The sequence below is a fragment of the Vombatus ursinus genome, unplaced genomic scaffold (genome assembly GCF_900497805.2).
Source record: "Vombatus ursinus unplaced genomic scaffold, bare-nosed wombat genome assembly UNPS02009205.1, whole genome shotgun sequence".
Classification (NCBI taxonomy): domain Eukaryota; kingdom Metazoa; phylum Chordata; class Mammalia; order Diprotodontia; family Vombatidae; genus Vombatus; species Vombatus ursinus.
The window spans coordinates 702,218-726,402 of NW_020948983.1; the positions used below are offsets into that span (position 1 = coordinate 702,218).

At 40.2% G+C, this 24,185-nt stretch overlaps 2 protein-coding genes and 1 non-coding gene across 3 annotated transcripts in view; 2 read left to right on the forward strand and 1 right to left on the reverse strand.

Annotated features, from left to right (window-relative positions):
- EIF3A (eukaryotic translation initiation factor 3 subunit A) overlaps positions 1-16,901 on the forward strand; it is a 42,510-nt gene extending 25,609 nt beyond the window's left edge. The window contains exons 10-22 of the mRNA XM_027851542.1: positions 591-707; positions 1,204-1,389; positions 4,044-4,391; positions 4,669-4,773; positions 4,862-4,975; positions 6,561-6,683; positions 7,792-7,945; positions 8,452-8,636; positions 11,000-11,085; positions 11,934-12,640; positions 13,958-14,144; positions 14,534-14,718; positions 15,631-16,901. Coding sequence (XP_027707343.1) covers positions 591-707; positions 1,204-1,389; positions 4,044-4,391; positions 4,669-4,773; positions 4,862-4,975; positions 6,561-6,683; positions 7,792-7,945; positions 8,452-8,636; positions 11,000-11,085; positions 11,934-12,640; positions 13,958-14,144; positions 14,534-14,718; positions 15,631-15,854 — 2,721 coding nt within the window. The 3' untranslated portion in view covers positions 15,855-16,901. The remainder of the gene's footprint in view (positions 1-590; positions 708-1,203; positions 1,390-4,043; positions 4,392-4,668; positions 4,774-4,861; positions 4,976-6,560; positions 6,684-7,791; positions 7,946-8,451; positions 8,637-10,999; positions 11,086-11,933; positions 12,641-13,957; positions 14,145-14,533; positions 14,719-15,630) is intronic.
- Positions 311-441, forward strand: LOC114035858. The gene has a single exon (XR_003568274.1). It is a non-coding gene; the product is annotated as a small nucleolar RNA SNORA19 (small nucleolar RNA).
- Positions 16,902-20,532: 3,631 nt separating the features above from the next.
- On the reverse strand, positions 20,533-22,763 carry NANOS1 (nanos C2HC-type zinc finger 1). Its single transcript, XM_027851955.1, is given in 4 exon segments — positions 20,533-22,385; positions 22,388-22,561; positions 22,564-22,655; positions 22,657-22,763. Coding segments are annotated over 4 exon segments (1,263 nt in total). The 3' UTR covers positions 20,533-21,495.
- Between the last annotated feature and the right edge of the window lie 1,422 nt (positions 22,764-24,185).

A 24,185-nucleotide genomic window follows, 5' to 3' on the forward strand; every position in this document is an offset into this window, starting at 1 on the left:
AAACGTGTTTTGGTGGCATTGATGGCCTTGCCTTCCTTACCTTCTTTTTCCCTTCTCATTTGTTTTTGGGCTTCCATGATTTGGTTGTTAAAGGCAGCGTGATCCCTGGAATCTGGGGACCTAAGTTTGAGTACTGGCATTAACACTTAAAAGATGTTGGTGAATCGTTGTACTCTTCTCAGGCTGTTTGCTCACCTGTGAAGCACATAGTATACTTGGAGCTACCTTCCTCGTGGAGTTTTTGTGGGTATCAAATGGTTTGTAAACCTCAAAGCAGTATGTAAATGAGTTTGTTAGCCCTTGTATCCTTGTGCACGTTTCATTGGCCTGCTTTCATTGTTGAAGGGAGCAGTGTTATTTCTAACGTGCTATACAATTTGTAGAAGGTTAATTAGCAGCATAACTCATCATAGTAATGCTGCCAGTCTCCTTCAAACAAATACAATACCTAGAGCTAAGAGAAAAACCCTAAACAATATTACTTAATCCAGTTTTTCTAAAACAGGTAAAAATGCAACCATAAAAGTTTTTTATGTTAATGTTTTCTAGAGTCAGAAAGGAAAAAAAAATAATCATGTGTTCTTATGCAGGTGGCACAAATATATCAGAGCATTGAGTTTTCTCGCCTGACTTCTCTGGTTCCTTTTGTTGATGCTTTCCAACTGGAACGTGCTATTGTAGATGCAGCCAGACATTGTGATTTGCAAGTGAGTGCTGTTGAGAAAAATCTATGGGGAACAGAGGAGAAAGTTAGTCTTTAGGAATATTTTTAAACTCTTACGATAGTAGCAATGCTGTAAAGGAATCATAAGTTGTTTCACGTAACTTAAATCTTGATTTTTAAACTTAAAATATGAATTCTTTACCTTGTGAACAAAACCTTCTGTTCATTTTACCCTTCTATCACCAAGGATTTTTAAGGGTTCATGTGCCAGGCACTGTGCTTGGGTGCCAGAGATACAAATATAAGGAATGAAACAATTCCTACTCTTAAAAATCTTATATTCTAGTTAACTATATATGGCAAAAGCCCTCTGTTTATTTCTGATGATACTTTAGAATTCCTTTCTGGGTTAACATTTCAAATTTGTTATATTTGGTCACCCTCGGTTGATATTTGGGCCTTATAGTTTATAGGTTTAACTTCTAGTTGATTTTTAAAAACTTTTTCTTTTAACCATTTGTTATTTGTAATTTGTGAAGGTTCGTATCGATCATACTTCAAGAACATTAAGTTTTGGATCTGATTTGAATTATTCTACTCGAGAAGATGCACCGATTGGTCCTCATCTTCAAAGTATGCCATCTGAGCAGATAAGGAATCAGCTGACTGCTATGTCTTCTGTGCTTGCCAAGGCATTGGAAGTTATTAAACCTGCTCATGTTTTGGTATGTATCTTTAAACTTTCTAGGAGAAGATGAACTATATGTATTACTAAATAGGATTATTAACTTTATTTTCAGCAAACTATTTGGATGAGGTACATCTGATAGCTGTTGTTCCACCTCCCTCCTCTTTGTTTGTAGTCTCTTCTTTTATACATCAGTTAGGAGAAATAATATGTTCCATCCCTTCTTTCTCCTTTCTGTAGTAGTGTACTCCTTTCTCTCTTTATCCTCTTTAAAACCTCAGAATATTCACTCCATCCTTTAGGGCCTTTGTTTTTCTTATTTAACTTCATCACAACTATTTGAAGACAGGTTCTGAAAGACATTATGTTTCTTCTCTCCCAGTTCAAGATTAGCATTGTGTCACAACTCCTTCAAATTTCTAGGGTTTTTTTTGGACTTGTCCAAAGTATTTCAGAGTGTTTACTCGGCTCTTTTGTCTTTTCATCAGAAATGCTACAAATTCCTTTATTCCTTTATTATTAGTCATTTAATATTATTAATGTTAATTAAGATATTAATCCTTTATTATTAAAGGCTGATTTTCCCCTTGTGGGATTATACTCACCTTTGTAGGGTAATCTGTTCTTGGTCTAAGACTTAACTTTTTTGTATGGTGTGAGCCTTTTCTCTCTCTCTCTCTCTCTCTCTCTCTCTCTCTCTCTCTCTCTGTATTTTATTTTTTAGGCAATTGGGGTTAAGTGACTTGCCCAGGGTCACACAGCTGGTAAGTGTCAAGTGTTTGGTCTGAGGCCGGATTTGAACTCAGGTCCTCCTGACTTCAGGGCCAGTGCTCTATCCACTGCCCCACCTAACTTCCCCTTTCTCTCTCTTTTTTAGTAAACTATGCTAGGTCTGATAAGATTCTGACTATTTCTTGGTATTTGAACTTTGCAGTATTGCAGCATTTTTCTTTGACATGAGAGAACTGGATTGGCTAAGATATTCCTTGTGACTTTTCCTTTGCAGGTTTCTTTCAGGAAGTCATTGGTAGAGTTGCCCTTTGGTTCTAATGGATCTTGGCAGTTTTCCTTAGAATTTCTTGAAATAATAGTGTCCAGGATTTTTTATTTTTAATTGTGATTTTTATGGAGTCTAATCTTCTGAATTTGTTCTAATATTTTTTATTAGCTGATGAAGTCACAGATTTCTGTTTAGACTATTCTAGTTTTCAGGAGTAGGTTACTTGGGTATTACTTGGGTAATATTTACCATTTGATTTTCTGAAGTATTCTTCCAGTTCTTTCCTCTGGAGCTTCTGTTTCATTTTTTAAAAAATCTCTTACTTCGTTTCTTTTAGGTAGATATTCTTGTAGTCTTTGTGGAAAATCCATTTTTGGTTTTGAGTCTTTGCAGCTGTAATGAAGTTACTCTCTTTTTGAGGGATCTCTATATTTGCACTACTGTTTTAGTGTTAATTGGTGTCTTCTTTGACTTGATTGATGTTTTTTCTCTGATTTACTTATCTTTCCAGCTTTGTTTCTTGAACTGGGGCTTTGTGCCAGATCCCACTGGTGTTCCTCCTTTCGGGTGGAGTAGTCAGACCTGCTTAGCTTCTTCCTGCATCTCCTATGTTGACCTCTTACTCCCAAGGCTTTTGCTTTTTTTTTTTTTTTTTTTTTTCTTGGTGAGGCAGTCAGGGTTAAGTGACTTGCCCAGGGTCATACAGCTAATAAGTACTCCTAAGGTTTGTAATCCCCTGCCCCGATCCCTGGATCTTTGAAATTTAGGGTGCTTTCTGGTGTTTCAGGTTAGAGTATTAGGGAACCTGAGAATTCCTGAGCCTGGAAGTCTCTGGATTTGATGCTGCCATGCTACTCTGGTAGTCTACTGTGCTGCAATTCGCCAGGGCTTTCAGGGTCCATATACTGGAGCTTTTGTAGGAGAGCTTTCCACTCTTGTTGCTTCCAGAGTCTTGAGTGCTCTAGATGTTTCTGGTCACGATAGGGTGCTACCCTGCACAGGTCATGGCTTAGCTGGCAGCCCTCAGTCTTCTGGTAGACCTCTTTAAAGCTTCAGGGGTGGAAGAAATCATATATTCTAATTTCTTACTAGATTTCTTGACCATTATTAATCTCATATCTACTTAACATTTTTGCCAGAGTAGATATGTGGGAACCGAGTGGTCTGTCTCCTTGTAAGGCCACCATCTTAGAAATTCCTCACAGAAAGTTATGCATGAGCTAGATTTTATATATACATATATATATATTTTTTTGGTGATGCAATTAAGGTTAAGTGATTTGCCCACAGTGACACAGCTAGTGAGTCTCATGTGTCTGAGGCCGGATTTGAACTCAGTCCTATCAATCTGGAGAGAGATGTTGCAGTGACTAGAATGTTGAACTTCGAGTTAAGAGGACCTGAGTTTAAGATGCAGAGAAAATTTAGAACTCAAAATCTTATGGAAGTCAATGTTGAAAACTAAAAAAGAAAACCTGAGTGTAGATTCTGCCTCAAAACACTTAACAGTGTGGCCCTGGACAACTCACTTGGCCACTGTAAAATGGAGATGATAGCTTCTGTTTTACCAGGTTGTTGTCTGGATCAAATGCAATAATATATGGAAAGCTCTTTGAAGGCCTTAAAGAACCACACAGATTTTTATTATTAATTGTATCACTTTGCAGTTCTCTTTTTTTCTTTTATAATAGCAAGAAAAGGAAGAACAGCATCAGTTGGCTGTCACTGCATATCTTAAAAATTCAAGAAAAGAGCATCAGCGCATCTTGGCTCGCCGGCAGACGATTGAGGAGAGGAAGGAGCGGCTTGAGAGCCTGAACATTCAGCGTGAGAAGGAAGAGTTGGAGCAGCGGGAAGCAGAGCTGCAGAAAGTCCGGAAAGCTGAGGAAGAGCGGCTCCGCCAGGAAGCCAAGGAGAGGGAGAAAGAGCGCATCTTACAGGAGCATGAGCAGATCAAAAAGAAGACTGTCCGTGAGCGACTGGAGCAGATTAAGAAGACTGAACTTGGTGCCAAAGCTTTTAAAGATATTGATATTGAGGTATGTGTCTTGTCAACCAAATTTGTAGTTCTTGGGCTGATCCAGTTCTTGTGATAGTAAAATCAGTAGCTAAATACTTTTTCCAGATTTTTCTTTTTTCATTAAAAAATGCTTTCCTGCTTTTAAAGAAATAGAAATAAAATTACCTAAATATTTTTGTTGTAAAAAGCTAAAATGTGAAACCCATCGCTAAAACACACCTTTGGAACCAATAGAATTATTTTCTGTACACATTTCTTAGATAATTGAATAGTTCGTGTGTGTTCATTTTTATTAGGACCTTGAAGAATTGGATCCAGATTTCATTATGGCCAAGCAGGTTGAACAACTAGAGAAAGAAAAGAAAGAACTTCAGGAACGCCTGAAAAACCAGGAGAAGAAGGTGGCAAAAGAGGAGGGTGGGGTTACATTAACATGCAACTTTGAAGTATTTATTTCATATGTTCTACAGCAATTCTTATTTTATTTAGATTGACTACTTTGAAAGAGCAAAGCGATTAGAAGAAATACCTCTTATAAAGAGTGCCTATGAAGAACAGAGAGTCAAAGATATGGACCTTTGGGAACAGCAGGAAGAAGAAAGAGTAAACTTTTTATACCATTGCTATATCTTCTACTCTTACATAGCTACAGTTGTTAAAGGCCAAGGTTGCAAAACTCTGACACAGCTCCAGGACAGTTGCATGTCTTTGTAATTCTTTAGACTATACTACAGAAATGCTCCAAAAATACTCCTATAGAAACATTTACATTTAGGGATCTTGGTCACCCTTTCTGTTGTAGGCTGAGATCCTAAATGTTGGAACTTGAAAACACAGGCAATATCTGCCTTTGCTGCCTTGGCCCCTAGGTCACTTTACGTGTTTATTTAAAGCCTGGGGATCTTAGCCTTTCTTGTGTCATGGACTTCTCCTTCTTCTGCTTTTTTGGTGAGGCAGTCGGGGTTAAGTGACTTGCCCACGGTCGCACAGGTAGTAAGCGTCAAGTGTCTGAGGCTGGATTTGAACTCAGGTCCTCCTTACTCCAAGGCTGGAGGAGCTCTATCCATTGTGCCACCTAGCTGCCCCTTAATGGGCTTCTTTTTGTGGCAGTATGGTGAAGCCCATGGGCCTTGACTCTTTCAGAATAATGCTTTTAAAGTGCGTAAAATAAATTAGGATACAGTGGAAACTATTATTGAAATGCAACTTAGAAAACATTTTGAAAAACCACAACAAAGCAAGTTTATGATTCCAGGTTAAGAACTCTTGCTCTAAATTGAGCCTGTCTTTGATACTTAGCAAATATGTGAATCTTCATATTCTATTATATTTTGTTTCTTCTGTTGTTGAAATACCTTTCTCTGACTCGCTTTTGACCTTTTATTTTACTTGTTTATCTTGGTGTTATTGAGCATTTTAAGGAGGAAAATTCATTATACTTCAGAATTTTTAATTGCCAGTTTGCCACATAGAAATGACCTTTCATGGGTATTCAGGTATAATTCATTAAGCCCTCTGATCTTCTCAAAGGTGAAGTCTTAGGGGCAGCTAGGTGGCGCAGTGGATAGAGCACTGGTCCTGAAGTCAGGAGGACCTGAGTTCAAATCCGGCCTCAGACAAACCACTTGACTCTTATTAGCTGTGTGACCCTGGGCAAGTCACTTGAACCCCAATTGCCTTAAAAAAAGGTGAAGTCTTCAGGGCTTTGTCTGTTTACTTATATTTTCTACAAAGTTGGAGTGTAGAAATGTAGGACTTAATGTAAATGATCTTGCCCTAATAAAATTTTGGGAATCAGGAGGATTGAAAAATAGAAGGTCCTTGATTCTCTGGTACTGCAAAAATTAGTTAAATAGAACCACCATGGAGGTTTCCATCTTACTTTGCAGTTTGGCATTGTTGTATAAACCTCGTAATTGAGAAAAATAACTAATAATCCTGCTAGATTACAACAGAGTGATCTCTAACACATTCTAGTGGATCGAGAGGAAAATTATGGCCTTAATGGCCCTACTAAATTTATATTGATTGAGTAGTTAAATATTTAGTTAACAGAAGTTACTAAGGATATAGTAAGGTCTATGGAAACTACTTCTTATTTTTAGAGAATCAACTTAGCATGCATTTATGTTTTAATATTAAAATTAGATTGAATTTTTTTGGAACTATCTGGATATGTATTTTATAGATTACTACTATGCAACTGGAACGTGAAAAAGCCCTTGAACATAAGAATCGAATGTCAAGAATGCTAGAAGATAGAGATTTATTTGTAGAGAGACTCAAGGCAGCACGACAATCTGTTTATGAGGTAAGAGTCCTTATGAGGGCTTCTGTACTCTTTCAGCAGATTCATGATTTCATTCACATGTGTACCCCCCACACTGGTGCAGTTGCCAACCATGTGCTATTCCATATCTTCTTATCTTACTCATTACTTATATCTGTCCTATAAATCTCCCATAGAACATCTTGTCACTGGAGGCTATCCTCTGGGTTTCTTAAACATTTTGTGAGTACCAGTTCAACACTTCTAGCTGTTTACTTACCATCTTTATTGTTAAATAACCAACCCACTTTGTTTTCAGATTAGTCATTTTCTAGATTCTGTCCTTCATGCCACTTTTCGTGAATCAAGTTATCATTAGTAGTGTGCAGCGGTTGATTTCAGCCTGCCATGATTCATTGTTATCCTTTGGGTCACCTAAAGTCATTACCAAAACGTTGGTGGCAGAAAATGGCCTTTTGTGTCAGGAAGTAGCTTGGCATCATTGATAACTGCCATGTATGTTTTCCAAATGTAGCTTGTCTCATTTTCCAGTCCTCAGACCTAGGCACAGTGCTTGTATGATATGTAATGGATTAGCAGAAGATTTTTCATCTTATATGTGGATTGTTAGGTTGATCTCTTTGATGGCCATGGCTCTCATTAAGGGGTCCTGATAGTAATCTTCACCTTGATGGAATTGACAGCATGATGTTGCCCACAGACAAGTATTTTGAGGACCTAGACATGGTTAGAGGATCTTTTCTAGTTGAACTCTTTAGGACAGCCTCACTGAAAGTATCCTTTCAACATACAACCTCTTCCCTTCTCTGGTAATGCTTATGAGTCTATGAAATGATGGAGTCATCACTATCTACATTCCTGCTATCCATTGACTTTGGAGGGAGGGGGACTTAAGCTGTAGGGTGTAGATAGTATTGCCAACGATTGCTGTTTAATAATAGAATGCAGCATTTATACACTTGTGTGTTTCTACCTATTTACAATTAGACATGTGAGCAAAAGAAGAAAGGTTAAAATGATAATTCCAAATATAGCTCTGCACAGCAAATGTCTAGTGCCGGTCTGGAGAACCATCCTATTGTTTCAGGCTCTTCTAGCAAGAGGTTTTAAATTTTTTCATGCATTGCAGGAAAAACTTAAACAGTTTGAAGAAAGACTTGCTGAAGAAAGGCGCAATCGCTTGGAAGAACGAAAGAAACAGCGCAAGGAAGAGCGCCGCGTGACTTACTACCGGGAAAAGGAGGAGGAGGAGCAGCGGCTGGCTGAGGAGCAGATGCTTAAAGGTGGGAGAGTGGGGGTGAGCTAGGTCAGTGACTTGGGAAAGTATTCAGCTGGAAATCCAGAGCTGTTTCTTGTTACTATCACTCACTGGTAAACTGGCCACGGGCAAATATCTCTGAGACTTGGTTCTGTCATTAATAAAAATAAGGGACTTATATTAGGGCAAATAATGTCTGATTCCTTCATGTGGGGAGGATATTTTATTATGAGGGTATTCAGATTGTTCTCTTTATTATTTTAAAGACTATCACTTGGGTATTCTGTGTACTCAGTACATAAAGGAATAGCATAAGGAGGGACATACAGCTTCTCCCCTCACCCCATCACCCTTTTTTATAACTGGTTTTAAAGATGTGTGTTCTTTATGAGAATTCTATGGCATCCATTGCCCTTTGGAATTTTGGGGGCAATTTGTAATAGAAATATGCAGCAGAGATTGTGTCAGAATTAGAAAGCCAGAGGAAAAATGTGGTGGAAGAAGGGTATATAATTCCACAAATTGTTGTAGAGCGTGAAGAGAGGGAGCGTGCTGAGCGTGAGAAACGTGAGGAAGAACAACGAGAATATCAAGAGCATGTCAAGAAACTAGAAGAAGTCGAAAGAAAAAAACGCCAGAGAGAGATGGAAATTGAAGAAAGAGAACGTCGTAGAGAAGAAGAGAGAAGGATAGCTGATGATTCACTTTCTAGAAAGGTTAGCAGGAAAATATTCATTCTCCCCCCATGTCAATGTTCTTGATGACCAGAGTTTGCTTACATTTTATCAAAATGTTTGTTGGTTTGACCTCTTAATTCATCACAAGTCAGGCATTCCCTAAAAGACACATATATTAAATTTCATGGATGTTACTGTAGATGAAAAATACAGTTGTGGCTGTCAATTGCTGATACATTTAATTTATACCTGTATTTGTCTTAGGTTAAAAATAAGCCTTCCTCTCATTTAACTGCATCAGTCTAAAGAAATCATTCACAATAGGAAAGTTTTCCTAGAGTTTGTGAAAGGAATCAGTTTAATCTATGGCCCTCTCCTTGCAAAGCAAGCCCCTTCTACATGCACAAGTGATCTCATTCCACATCCTGTCTTCTCCTGCAGATTGTCCCCTCTATCATCCCCATCCTCTCTCTCATTTTAATGGTTTACTCTGCTGCCTACACATTTTCCCGTCTCCTCTATCCTCAAACCTTTGCTTGCTGTATCTGTCCCCACCTGCCATTGTTCTTTGTCTCCTTCCTTTCGTGGCTAAACTTCTTGGGAATGCTACGTTTCTACTAGTTTTCCTCCCTCTTCATAACTGCAGTCTGGCTTCCAACCAACTTCATCATTCAATTGAAACTGCTCTCCAAGTTATCTTTTACTTGCCAAATCCAGTGGCCTTTTCTTAATCCTCATTCTTGTTAATGTCTCTGCAGCCTTTGACACCGTGGACCACCCTTTTATCCTTTTCTAAGTTTTTATGACAGTGCTCTCTTGTGCCCCTTTTTGGTTTCCTTTGCGGAGTCTTCATTTTGTAACTGGGGGTGCTCAAGGCTTAGTCCTGGGCTCTCTTCTTTCTCTTTGATTTGTTCATCTCATCAGCTTCTGTGGTTTCAATCAACTCTTTGCAGGTGACTCTCACAACTATTTGACCAACTGTAACCTCACTACTGACCTGCAGAGTCATATCTCCAACTGCTTTTTATAGACATTTTTAGACTACTCAAACATGTCTAAAACTGATCTCATCATCTTTCCCTCCAATCCTCTCCTCACCGTAACTTTACTCCCTAACTTTTTGTTGAGGGTACTACCATCCTCCTAGTCACCCAGGTTCAAAGTCCATATGTCATACTTAACTCATCACTCCCACTCACCACACATACCTGTTGTCTGTACTTCTTTGTTTCTCAAATCTTGGTACAGCCCTTATCCCTTTCCTTATATGAGGACAGCATGGTGGGTCTCCTTTCCACTCACCTGCCAAAGTGATCTTCCTAAATTGACCATATCACCCCTCATTTGATAGACCCCAATGATTTCCTGTGGCCTTCAAATGCTCTATTTGGCTCTTAAAGCGCTTCATAGCAGCCTACTTTGTGGAGGTGACAGGTCTACAGGTGTTATATATTGCATATTTTGGACCTTTTAAACTCTTTGTTTTTGTGAATGTGTGTGTGTATATACCCATCTTTAGTTATATCTGCGTCAAACGGCGGCCTTTTCTAGTTCAGAGTGGGGATGGATGGAGACAGTTTGGAACTTAAGCTGTAATAAAAAAGTAAATTTTAAAAAATACTGTTATATTGGATGATTCCTTGGGAGGGAAAAAGATACTGGGGGAAAACATCAGTGTCATAACAAACAAAAGATATCAACAAAAATTTACCTAGAAAGAAAAAAATATTCATAAGCTGTCTCCCTCCAACATACCTTATTCCTCCTCCATGTACTCTGGGATTCAGTGACTGGTCTTCTTGCTTTTCTTCCCACATTACACACTCTTTGTATTTTTGCTGTCTGTCCCCTATAGTTGGAATGATTTCCCTCCTCAGCTCTACCTCCTAGCTTCCCTGTTGTCTTATCTTAATTCCCACCTCCTACAAGAAGCCTTTCCCAATCTTCCTTAATCTTGGTGTCTTCTGCTTAAGACCACCATTCTCTCTATGTATCTTGTTTGTACATAACTGTTTGCATGTTGTCTTTACCTTTAGAATGTTACCTTCTTGAAGGCAGGGACTGTTTTTTGCCTTTCATTATATTTCCCAGTGCTTCACGTAGTGACTGGGACAGAGTGGGTGCTTAATAATTCGACTGACTGCAATTCTGTACCCTGAAAATAGAATGAAAATTTAAAAGGATATAAATTATTTAAAGGTATTTTTTCTTTATGTTTCTAAAAGACACTTTATAAAGAAAACTTGATTTTAAAAACCTGTAAGATTATAACATTCTCATGTAATTTTAGGATATTTAAAGAATACTTTTACTAAACATAATTGTTCTTAATATGAATAAATAATGATTAAAAAAAAAAAAACAAAAAACTTGTTCCTGATATTTTACTTTGGTTGGTGTAGGATACTCGTTGGGGTGATAGGGACTCTGAGAGCACTTGGAGAAGAGGTCCTGAAGTAGAATCAGAATGGAGACGTCCACCAGAAAAGTAAGTAAAATTGAGGTAAATTGAATTGATTATTAGCTAGTCTTATTTTTTTTTTTAAACAGTATTTGAAAATAACAACATGAATTTTTTTTTAAGAGGCCATATGGAGAAGTATCTTATCCAATTTGGCAGTATGCTTAAATGCTTACTATTGCCTTTCTAGTTATTTCTGACATCTTGATAATTCTGAGGTCCCCCCCCCCCCCCGTAATGAATTAATAGTAACATAGGTATTGTAAACTTGGTAGAATTAGTAGTTCCATTTTTTTTTTTAAGACACTGCCTTAATGGTTAAAAAATAATAAAGATGCTGATGTACAAATTTTATACAAAGCAAACCAAGTTATTGATCAGATTTTTTTGTTTATTTGTTTCATTCCTGTCTGAGTCTCCATGAGCCCATTTGGGGTTTTCTTGGCAAAGATATTGGAGTAGTTTACCATTTCCTTCTCCAGCTCATTTTACAGATGAGGAACTGAGGTAAACAGGGTTAAGTGACTTGCCCAGGGTCACACAGCTAGTAAGTTTCTGATGCCCAAATTGAAATCAGGTCTTCCTGACTACAGGCCCAGGGCTCTATCCACAGAGCCATCTATCTGCTATTTGATCAGAGGCCCCTTGTAATTTAAATTTGCTGTCTTCATCTTGTTTTATAAGTAAAATACTTAATTCCCTAGCATTTTACTACCACATTATCATTCCAAATTGAAACTTAGATTGGGACATTTGGAAAGGTATTTATTCAGAAATAAGTGAAGTGTAACCTGCTTTCTAGAATGATCTTGTGCAGATGTCTTTGATCCAATATTTTGATTAATTCTGAAGAATTTCAACTTGTACTCTCACAGGGAATGGCGGCGTGGGGAAGGTCGTGATGAGGAGAGGTCTGTTCGAAGAGATGAGGACCGACCAAGGCGTGCAGGAGATGATGAAGAAAGAGACTCTTTAAGAACAGATGAAGACCGAATTCCCCGGCGTGGTGTGGATGATGATAGGCCCCTTAGACGTGGTGCTGATGAAGACAGATTCCCTCGTCGTGGGACTGATGATGACCGACTTTGGCGCAATACAGATGATGATCGACCTCCCAGACGGGGTCTAGATGAAGACAGGGGAACGTGGCGTTCTACAGATGACGATAGACCACCTAGGCGAGGACTAGATGATGATAGAGGAAATTGGCGAACATCTGATGAGGACAGAGGTCCCAGGCGTGGAATAGATGATGATAGAGGACCTAGGCGTGGTGTTGATGAGGAAAAATCATCTTGGCGCAACACCGATGATGATAGGGGTCCACGGCGTGGAATGGATGATGATAGGGGTCCAAGGCGTGGAATGGATGATGATAGGGGTCCACGGCGTGGCTTGGATGATGATAGAGGACCTCGGAGAAACACCGATGACGACAGAATTTCCAGGCGTGGAGATGATGATAGGGGAACTTGGCGTAATTTGGATGATGACAGACTCTCTAGACGTAGTGAAGATGACCGGATTCCCAGACGTGGTGATGATTCAAGACCTGGTCTTTGGAGGCCAGTTGGCAAACCAGGTAAAATGCAGATCTCTTAAATACCTTGGTCTGCTTGCTTCTCATCTCTTAGGTGTGGGGAGGAAGTTATTTTATAGTGTATAAAAGATATGGGGGTTCTATCTGGATTTATTATTCCATTCATTACTTTATTACATTCATTATTTCTATTGCTAATAATTATTTAAACAGTTAGAATGGTTACTTTTTTATTCCTCATCCCTACTTTTATATACCCATAGCTATTGGGTGTATGCTTTATGCGAAGCACTATGCTTGCTAGATACTTTCTATTGTCAAGGTATTTATAACAAGACAGAAAACTAGCCTGTGAAATAATTTGAGAGAATCATAGATTTAGAGCTGAAAGAGAGCATAAGAAGCCATCTGATTTAAATCTCTTTTTACAAATTAGTTACTGAAGCCCAGGGGCTTGGTGAGTGATTTGCCCAAAGTCACACAGGTAGTAGGAGAATCCTGTGATTTGAAACCATTTACTTTTTTTTTTTTTTTTTTTTTTTTGCCTTTTGCTTTTTGGTGAGGCAATCAGGGTTAGTAAGTATCATGTGTCTGAGGCTGGATTTGAACTCAGGTCCTCCTGACTCCAAGGCCAGAGCTCTATCCACTGCACCACCTAGCTGCCCGAAACCATTAACTTCTAATCTGTAAGACTATAAATAAAACAAAGGAAGTTAAAAACCAATTTGTAACAGTAAGGTTTGAATTTTGACCAAGATGCTAAATGTTGATCCTAATACTCCCAATTAAATTGTTAGGTTTGTTGAATTAAATTTTATAAATGTGTAATCAAAAGACAAAGGACCTCTAGATAAGGAGTTAGAATCCCTAATTTTGAGGGAGGAAAATCCATTATGAGGTAGGGCAGGAGTATGTTGAAGAAATCTCTTAGTTGAAAAATTTCCAAAAATGTGAACGGCTTGACTGGATCATGCATGGGGTTGTACTCTGTTTTCATCTCTCTTCACCAAAAGTTTTTAACTTAGAAGTGTGCCCTCCCCCAAAAAACAAAACAAAACAGGGTAGAGGATCGTGCCTGTTAAATAAAATGAAGCAGTATGAAGTATCATGAAAAGAGCTTAAATTTTCCTAATAGTGGTAATTCTGATAATGTGAATAAAAATTTTAAAATAGCTAACAAATAAGTCCATGATTTAGGGAGCTTTTTTATTTTGTTTTTGTCATAGCTAAGCATTCTGAATTTATTATTTGGGATACTGATCAATTAGCAATTATGAGAATTAACAATTACCACTTGTGGAATAAACTATTAGAAATAAATGTCTTTTTCTTTTTCTTTTTCTTTTTTTTTTTTAATAGGTGGCTGGAGAGAGAGAGAGAAAGCAAGAGAGGAAAGCTGGGCTCCACCTCGAGACTCTAGGCCATCAGAAGACCGTGAATGGGATAGAGACAAAGAAAGGGATAGAGATCAAGATCGTGAAGAAAATGATAAAGAACATGAAAGAGAGAGAGATGGGGATCGTGAAGATCGTTTCAGGCGATCTAGGTTTGACTGTCTATACTGTTTTGAAGTGGGGGGGGTTAGATTGCTCTATTTAAAATCCTGTTACATTTGAAGAGATGGGAGGACTTTTTTTTTTAGAGTGCTAATTGGTAGTGCTAAGTTTTTGTTCATAATTTGTACAAGAAGATGGAAACTTGATGTCTTATTTTTTCTGTTAGTGGGTATGGTTTTTATATTGCCATTTCCATATATTGTTAACTGGGACATTTTGTTCCCATGATGCCAGTTCAGTGACTGAAATTTAAGAGTAATGTCACTTATTTTAAATGTGGGGGGAAATTGACCTTTTGTATATGTTCTTACTTATTAATATGATCTCCAAAGAAGTCCATAAACAAATTGGTTACCTTTTAATTTTTAAATCTGAACAGAGATGAGGCTGGATGGAGAAGACCGGCTGAGGAGGCCTCAAGTTGGAGAGATTCAAATCGCCGTGATGAATGGGATAGAGATGACCGTCGTGGTCGTGACAGAGATGACCGAGGAGGAAGAGATTTAAGAGATCGACGAGATGAGAGAGACCGAAGAGGGCCCCTGAGGAGTGAGCGTGAAGAAAGTAAGGGCTCTAATGTTGGGTCTGTGGACTGCGATGGGGCAGCATCACTGTGTGTATTCACACTTATCTCTAACTGAAATTTAGCCTTTCCTTCAGTGGTTACGTTCTGAAAGCAGATCCGTAGGTGGCACCAGACCCGGGAAGGTCTGTGACACAAAAACAGTCAAGTACCTCAACTGTAATGAAACTTGGGGTTTTCATTAGCAATCACTTGGTTGGGTTTCTACACAAATACCAAGTTAATAGCTGTTCAGTGTTATAAACATGTCATGATTATTCAGATATTCATACATTACAGTGAATACGAACTTGAACATAACTAGTAAAAAGCATGTGTTTAGGAGAAAGGTGATTCAGCTTATTTAACAAAAATGTGCTGAGAAGCAATTAACCAACGGAGTGCTCACAACAAAGTATTTAGGTTGATAAGCAAAAATGGAGTTCACATTTTCTCATTAAACCCTCTTATCTGAGGGCAATAATATACTCACTGCTTTGCCAGTTTATATGATCAGGCAAATCACAAGTATTATGCCAGTGGTTTCAGTGGTTAGAAACTGGTTCAGAGGCTTTGGGAATGTAGGATAGAGAAAGACCTTTCAGTTCTTCAGGGACAGGGTGGTCCCCTGTCATAAAGGTTCACCTTCCTTGTTTGTATACTCAAGGGTCTCTTGCACCTGGGGGGGGGGGGTGCAGATTTTCGGTTGTATGGCTTTTTCTGTTTTTAAGTACAACCTCATTATTTCTTTTGTATGGGACTAGATAGCAAACACTATTCTCTTACTAGTTAAAAAGGGGAGGTGGGGGGTGGGTATTCTCTTGTGTTCTGAATAATTTGAAGTTTTCCTGTTTTAGAGCCCTGAGTGCCAAGGAAATAGTATTGTTGCTAACCATTTTTCTCCTCTATTTCAGCAAGCTCCTGGAGACGCACTGAGGAAAGGAAAGATGAGCGGGCTGAAGAGCGTGAGACTCCTCGAAGAATTCCTCCTCCTGCTCTTTCAAGAGAACGAGAAAGAGAAGGTGAAAAGGAGAGGGGGGGCTCATGGAGAACAGAGAAAGATCGAGAATCCCGAGAATCTGTTCGTCGAACCAAAAATGAGACTGATGAAGACGGATGGACCACTGTACGACGTTAAATCTCAAGATAAAACACAGTCTAAACTGGTGTTTTATTATAGGTTTGGTCCCATTCAAGGATTATTATATTTGTGCTTAAACCATTCTGAATTGGATTTCTTTAACTAATGTTGTTTCACCATAACATGAAAAGCATGAACTTGTATTAATCCTATATAGATTGATCATGCATTGTATCTGCAGCAGGAAGTTGGAAAACTGAATGCCATTTTCTGAAATTTAAAGTGTTGCATTATTTCACTGATCATTTGTTTACAAGAAAAATTTTTTAAAACCCACAAAATTTAAAATGTGAATCCTTCAGGTATTGAGTAGCACATATATCTGAGTATAAAACTGATCTCTTTTCTTTTCAATTTCGAGATATCTAGTCTTATTTTGGAATGAGGTAAGGTTCTGTCATAGAAAAATGTATTTGAGTATCTTTAAAGCAGTGGTATTGAAAAAACAGCTGAAGCAATTTTCATTTTCACTAGAGCTGTTGTTGAAACATACCTCTTTAGGTATTTTGAGAAAAAGCTTTTTGAGGTATTTATTATCTGAATTTAAAAAAGGTTTTAGGTTCACATTAAGTGCAGTAAACATTATGAACATTGGATACAGTGGAATTGTCTGTAGGTTTTACTTGAATGGATTTGGAACAATTTGAAGTCATTGTTCTGATGAAATATGAGTACTGCTGATGTGTGAAACCAGAAAAATACAGCTTTTAAATGGAAAGCATTGGGTGAATCTAGTGCTGAGTTTTTTCTGTTGCCAATAGCAAACTGCTTTTCCATTAATGGAGAATTCATGCCTTTCAAGCATTTTAAATATGACAATATTTATAAATGTGTGGTTTTGGAGGAATTGTTTAAATTCTTTTCCTAATTTCCTTTGTCTTCAAGGATAGATTCTTTCAGCAAGTACTTTGTAGTAATGACTGTGTTGACTTCAATTTTGAAGTGTAGTAGCCATGTTAATTATTAACTCTTTGGTCTTACTGAAGCCAACACAGTACTTGCTGCTGTGTTTTTTCTTCAATGATAAATAAAATACTTACAGAATTTGCTTGTCTTGATTTTAGTCTCTGTCATTGTACTTTATCCCAAAAAGTGGTAGGTCTTGTTTAATGTCACTTGTTTTTCAATATTTCAAATTCTAGCATTCTAGAAAATGAGCCAAAATTACAAAGAAACTAATGAAACTTGTCATCTCTTTCTTTTAATTACATGGGAAGTTGCTTAGCTTTCAGTTTTATAACTTATGATTTGTCCTTCCTATGCCATATAGTGCCAGCTACAGGTTTATTTTTGCCTCATATGTTTTCAGGGAAAACTAAAACCATCCTTTTTAATGATCATGTTAGATTTCCACCTTAGTGATGTTGTGAACAATTTTTTAAAGAGCTGTTATATAGACTTAAGACCAGAAGAGGGAGTATTACCACTTTAGAAAGAGGAAAGTGAAAGCAGTTGTCAGATTTATACATTTTGTTTTAGTCAGTGATGGGGGAAAAAAAAGCCACTTAAAAATTGGTTGCCCTCATGTCTAATTATTTAACATGTGGAATCTTTATCAAATGCTCTCAATTTCTGTATTGAAAGCTATATGACATACTCAAAATCTGTTACTTTGTGTCTAGATTAGTACCACTGAAATTTTATCCTTTTCTGTTTTAAGAGCTCTTTGAACTTTGTTTATACGCTTTATGAGTTAAATTAGCTTGAACTAAAAACCATGTGACTACATAGTCCTAACTTCATGAATAGGTTGTGTTAAGTTGACTTTAAGAATTTTGAAGGCATTCAACATAAAAATAATTACAAATTGTAAAGTTCTCGAGGCTGCCCTACAAAATCATCCTTGAACAGCCATGCAACCAAAATAGTACCCAGCTTAGTCTTACTTAATTTTGGGTCTGAGGAAAAGGAAAATTCCTTCCTTCTTTTAATGGTGCAGTATGTCAAGAGAAAACCAACCTTACCTCAGAGGTCCATAACCTCTCTTTTTCAGTCAAAGGTCTCATTCCCTCATAATGCTTCAGTCAGATTACTTTTAGCCTAATTCATCTGTGAAAGACTGGTAATCACTTACCTTCCCACAAGTATTTCCATTTTTTTAAGAGAAAGATGTTTTCCATCCTAATAAAATGATGTGGCAGATAGTTTGAGGAGCACCTTACTTAGGGTTACCTGTAGGATCAATTTCCTTAAGCTGTTTCTACCGTTCATAGCTTTTCTTATTCCTTTGGAACCCCACAATTTCTTCTGAAGCCTTGAAACTTTCACAATGGTTCTGGATGTGACAGGATCTTTTTAAGGTTGGTACTTTATGATTAAAAAATACATTCTTCCTGATACACTATCATTAGAAGCTTACAACTAATTAGGTACTGCTGGTATTCCCATCTACAGATGGGAAAATGAGGCTCTGAGAGGGTATGATTTGCTTATGATCACTTAATAATATTAGTGATTTCATGCTAACTAATGAAGTCTGTGCAAGTTCAATGTTAACTTCTGCTACTGTACCATGCACTATACATACCACTCCACCTCAACAAGTAGCTGCAATTTTTGAAATGAGGATTTTTTTAAAGAATTAGTCAACATGCTAATCTCCCTTCCAATCTTGATTGACCTTCAATAGATTAATAGCAGAAGCAAAAATTCCATTGTTTTGTCTGTAAAAAGCAGTTGCAAATTTAAGTTACACCTAATTCATTGGTCCCAGTTAATTTGCTAACTATACATTTAGATGTACTTTTCTGTGGTTGGAGTACCTAGCCTACAACTGTTTACTTGTAAACATTAAAACAATGAGGCAGCTGGGCAATAGTGTAAATTTGGTGGGAGTCTGGAGACCAGAGCCCTAGTCCTACACCTACCATTAATTAGCCAAATGATGTTTGGAAAAGAGACTATGTGGGCCTCAGTTTTCTAAGCTGCTACAACGAGTGGATTGAATTAATATCTAAGGTTTTTAACCATTTACGTTTATTTAATACTCAATTTATGCAACTAGTAACCTTGTTCCTGCCTTCAATTATGTCAGGAAAAACACTGCACTTGTTTGTTACAGAAAAAATAAGACTTTTAAACAAGCATGTTATCATAGGAACTATCAGCATCCTTTTGTGGGAGACTATGAAAACATTTTAACAGGTAGTATTGGTACCTCAAACAGAAGCATGGCCTTAATTAACAATTGCCATTAAGCTGACTGCTCTTAAATATATAGATTGCTGTTTTCCAACCTTTCTAGCAGTGCCACTGTGAAACTTTCAAGCACTTAGAATTTAGCCCTAAGAGTGTTATTAGACTTCTTAGTTAAAAGATTTATTTTGGGTCATTACCAGCTTTGGTTAAACATCAGGCTTTTAAGTTAAAGCTGGAGTTTGGAAGGGGGGAAGTGGAGTCTTACTTAGGGTCTGACAAGAATTCTTAAAAATAATGCTAACAAAGCTGATTGCTTTCCTAGTAAAAGTTTAAAACAAGGAACTTCTTTTACTTCATCTGAACACTTTTTTTTAAACCCATGGTTTTCAGAAACCATTGTTACAATTACTGCATTCAGATCCCAGGTTAGCGTGAAAGCAAATTTTTGAAAAATAAGCAACTCAGGCTCAAACTTAAGTTGCTTTAAGAATCCATTTCTTTTTAAAGGGGCGGGGAAGAGAGTGTGTGTGTTATTATAGAAGAGACTAGTACTGGTCAAATTATTTTTGAGTTCCCGTGTAAAAGTAACACCCAACAGCACAGACATTCCAGTACAAAGACTTGACAAGTTACAGGAACTAGCCTGTATTGTCTAAATCATTCCAGTAATGAAATTGACGGCAACCTTACCTCTAACCAGTTTAACTACTGCCTGTTTTAAGTTAGCGCCAGTGAATGCAGGTGCACTATATATACCCACTGATTAAAGTGATGAAACAAGCAACTACTCTATACCCTGTTCATCACCAGAAGCCTGAAAGTGCTTGTTTCCCTTGGATTAAATAATTGATGGTGTTGACACAGCAACACTTTTCTGTCCTTCAGATTAGCTCACGTCCCTGTTTTTTGCTCAAGCCCCTTGTCTTTCTGATATGTTATGTAAGAACTTACACAGAAGCACCACTAAGTGTAGCTCTTAACATTCAAAGGCAAGAGAAAAGCATAGGCTGGGGAAAAAGTTAACTGATTTGAAATGATCCAGCCTAAAAAGCCATATTTGTAAGGGATGAAGAATTGTCTTTCTGAGGTAGACAACTGTATTATACTACCAGCTCCTGCCTTTTAAAGAAAAGTAACATTCATCAGGTGTGAGGTAGGCCTTTCTCTCCTACAAGGCTGATGCTACAGTGAGTGCTACATTAATAAGGTTATTTTAAAAAGTGCTAATATAAGAAAAGACCCAACAGTCCGAAAGAGGATAGATAACAAGTTGAATGCAGGGTCTGCACTTACTGCTTCTAGTAACTTCTTCCATAAGCCTTAAATGTTTCCAGGACCGTCTTAAAACAAAGGTTGCCTCTGTTAAAATGTTTGAGAGAAAACTGGACAGTGTCTTACTTCGCTGTTGAATAGGCAAAGATGCAGGGCCACATATAACTGCCACCAACAAAGCTAACTGTTTACCTCCTCCCTCCCAAATTCCAAAGGCAGGCCCCATAATTTAGAGAGATGCAAGAAAAAAAAAAGTTAACGAGAGGTCTGAGCAAGAATAATAAATTCATATACTATTACTGTATAAACACACAACCAAGTTTTAAACAGCACCATTTCCAAGTGTACACACAATATGATATGCAACTTGGCACAGTTTCTAGGAAAAAAAGCTAGTTTCTAATTTGGCAATAGACGATCTGATATAGAACAATAAACTGTCTTTAGCTTAAGTGCAATTCAGTTTGTGTACTTTACCTCTCCAGCTACAATGTAAATAAGCAATCTTAAGTCAATACTCAAATTAATATTAGAAAGTAAACCATCACTTCCCACCATAAAACATTGCTTCTGTCAGATTCTTGCTTTAGCTGGAATTAAGGTAACTGAGAAAGAGGAATGTCAAGAAACATTATTTGCCACAGCTAGGTTATCTCAGTCCTTTTGGGAGAACAAAGTACTCCCTAGTAAACACCATGAAGTAGTCTTCATTTTGTGGACACCATAAAACCTACAATTCCTTTAGCCCAGTTTAGAGGCTTTTAAAAAATAATGTGACTTAAAGTGCCTCCATAATTTGATTCGTGAAAGTAAAACATCCAAGATTAAACAGAATATTTCATACTGATATGTCCATCTAAAATCAGATAATTGTATACAGTAAACAAATACAGTGCATCTAAGCTGTGATATAATTGAATCAGGAATTCAGCACCCAGACACAACTGAGCTCTAGGTGTGTACAAACTGGAGACTTTAAGTTATACATAAACCAGTTTTCTTTTTACATTCTATTCTCAATCGGCGCCCCATATATGTGTATATAAATATGTATGTATATACACATATACATAGAAAAGTAATCCGCCCAGACTTAAAACAAAAACAAGACATCCAAAGTTTAAATCGCAAACGACTGTTCATTCCACTTTCTCCAGTTTCCTTCCTCAGAAGCCAACAGGAAGAGGTGGGCGAAGAGGACAACAAAAAATTCCAAACACAAAATCCTTCAGCGGATCTTCTTGCCCAAGACGTTCCTGGCATTTTTGATTTGTTTGGTGGCGTGCGCCTGCATTTTGGAAAGGGGACAGTATTTGATGGTATGGGCATTGTCCCCGCTGGCCCCGCACAGGGGGCACGTGTACCTCCGCAGCACCGGGCACAAGACGCGCCCGTCGGGTCCCTTCAGGATGTGGGTCGTGTAGAGAGCCACGGCCTCCTTGTTGTTCCTGCAGAACACACAGACCTGCAGGTCGGGCTTCAGCAGCCGCGCCCCCGGCTTCGGCCCGCTCTGGAGCCGGGGCTCGGCGGCCCCTCCCCACACCGGAGCCCGCTCCCTCTCCAAGGGCTCTGGGGCGCAATCGAAGAGAACCGCGGTCGCGGCGGCCGGCCCGGCGCCGCCCGAGAAGGGGCTGAAGTCGGCGAAGCGCTCCTCCAGCAGGCCGTCGGCGGGGTGGCCTCCGCACAGCTCCAGGTCCCGCAGATCCAGGGCGCTGCCGAAATACGGGGTCGTGGCCGCCTCCTCGTCGTCCTCGTCGTCGTCGTCGGGCGGCCCCAGCGCCGCCGTCGCCACCACCATCCCTCCGGCGGCCCCGGCGTGGGGCGAGCAGCAGGACGATGACGACGACGAGGATGGGGAGGCGGGGTCCCCGCCGAAGCCCTTCTCTTCGCCCACAGCCTTGGTGATGAGCGTGGCGAGCCCCAGGTAGTCGTTCCACGAGTTGAAGGCGCTCCCGGCTCCGTGGGGATGGTGGCTCTTAGCAGTCACGTAGCGAGCGCTCTGCAAAAAAGCCATGGGCGGGGGGTGCTGGCGCTGGTGGGGGTGATGGTGCGGCGGCGGGAGCTTGCTGGCCACAGCCTGGAAAGCCTCCATCGGGGACTGCGCGCACTTCTCCCCACGCAGCCCGCTTTCTCAGCCCCGCAGCGGGGCAGAGGGGGCCAAGCCGAGCCAGAGAAGGGGGTGGGGCCGCTTCGGCAGATTTTATCGCCCACCCACCATCCCCCTTCTTCTTCCTCCTCCTCCTCCTCCTCGATGTCGTCGTAGTCCCTTCCCCGCCCCCTAAGCGTTCCCCCGCCCCAAACAAGTTCTCCAGCGCCCCCGGGGCTGCTCCCGCTCGCTTTCTTGCAGCTGGGGCTCCAGGGCGGCTGCAAGGAGGTGGACCGAGAGCCTGGGGAGGGGGGGAGGGTCGCGTTGGCTCTCCTCCCGCCGCTCAGCCTCCACGCCCCACGTGCAGCCGCGGCCGCCCAGCTCTGGGGCAGCTGTGGGGATGGTTTCATTCTAGGGACCCGGGTGGGGGTGGGGGGGAGGCCCAGCCCGGGGCTGGTGCTAATTGGCTGGAAGCCAGAACTCCCCCCCACGCCGGGGCCGCCGCTCCGGACGCGGATTGGTAGACGCCATGGAAGGGGCTGTTCTGTCTCCGCAGATGCATGGGAGAAGGAGGGGTTGGGGGGTGCGGAGGAGAAGGAGGGAAAAGGTGGTGGGCGGCGCAGCGGATTCGAATCCCGCCCTCGCCCTAGCGCTGGGCTCCGGGCTTCGGTAGAGCAGGTGAAGAGGCCTTGGGTCTTTCCTGGCTCTGGGAGCTGACTCTGGCCAGAGCTAGCCATGATGCGCGTCCGCGGCTAGGCGTGGGCCTACTTCCTCGCGCGCGCGGACACACACACACACACACACACACACCCACACACCCACACACCCACACACACACCCCCACACACACACACCCCCCTGCCAGTTTGAGATCATTCTTAGCCTGCTTGGTTGGGTGGGGGAAGAGGAGGTGAGGATGCGCGTTTTAATCGGAGGTTGAGGAAGAGCCCCCGTTTTCAGTCGGACACGGAAAAGTAATTCCTTAGCAAATGAGATAGTTGACTGGTATCTCGGTGCTGACGAAATGTGAAGCTGGGGGGCGGGGAGGGGGGAAGGCTCTGGAATTACTCAGTATTATCGATTGGTTCCCAGTGAAATGGCTTCGCAAGCCCCTCAGCCCTTGGAGTCACCTCCCTGCAGGCAGCTTGCTAGTGGTCCTCAGATAATCCTCCCAAATCCTCCCAGCCTCTGCTTATCCTTGGACCACTGAAGTGGCTGCAGGGTGTCCGGAATCAGAGTAAAACATTACATCTGTAAAAGGACCCTGAGTGATCAAACATTGGCCAGCTTGGGGAGAGTGGAAAAAGCCCTAGTTTCTATGGAGTCAGAAGCCCTTGCTTTGGATCATGGATCTGCTTGGTTTTTTCGTCCCTTCTTTCATTTCTCTGAGCCTCCCTTTCCTCATCTCGTAAAGCAAAGCGATTTAGACTAAGGTGTGTTTTAGCTTCAAATTCTGTAATGAATTAGTCCCTTCCTCTAATTTGCAGAAACTAAGCCCCATTAAGGGGAAGTAGCTGGCCCAAAGCGGAACTAAACTTTGAACCCGTGTCTCTTGACTAGTGCTCTTTCTCCTACAGGGTAACGACGTACTTCACAGAATTTCAGACAACTGGGCTGGGCATACATCTTTCATCATCTTCCTTACTTTCCCTACACACACCCATACCCACCCACCCACCCACCGCCCCACACGGAGATATTGATAGCCTGAAAGAATTAGAACTTCATTTGCCAGTGTTTCATTATTAATCAGAACTGCATGTAAAAGTTATTGTCTTATTCTTTTACTTTTTGCTTAGGCAATCGGGGTTAAGTGACTTGCCCAGGATCAC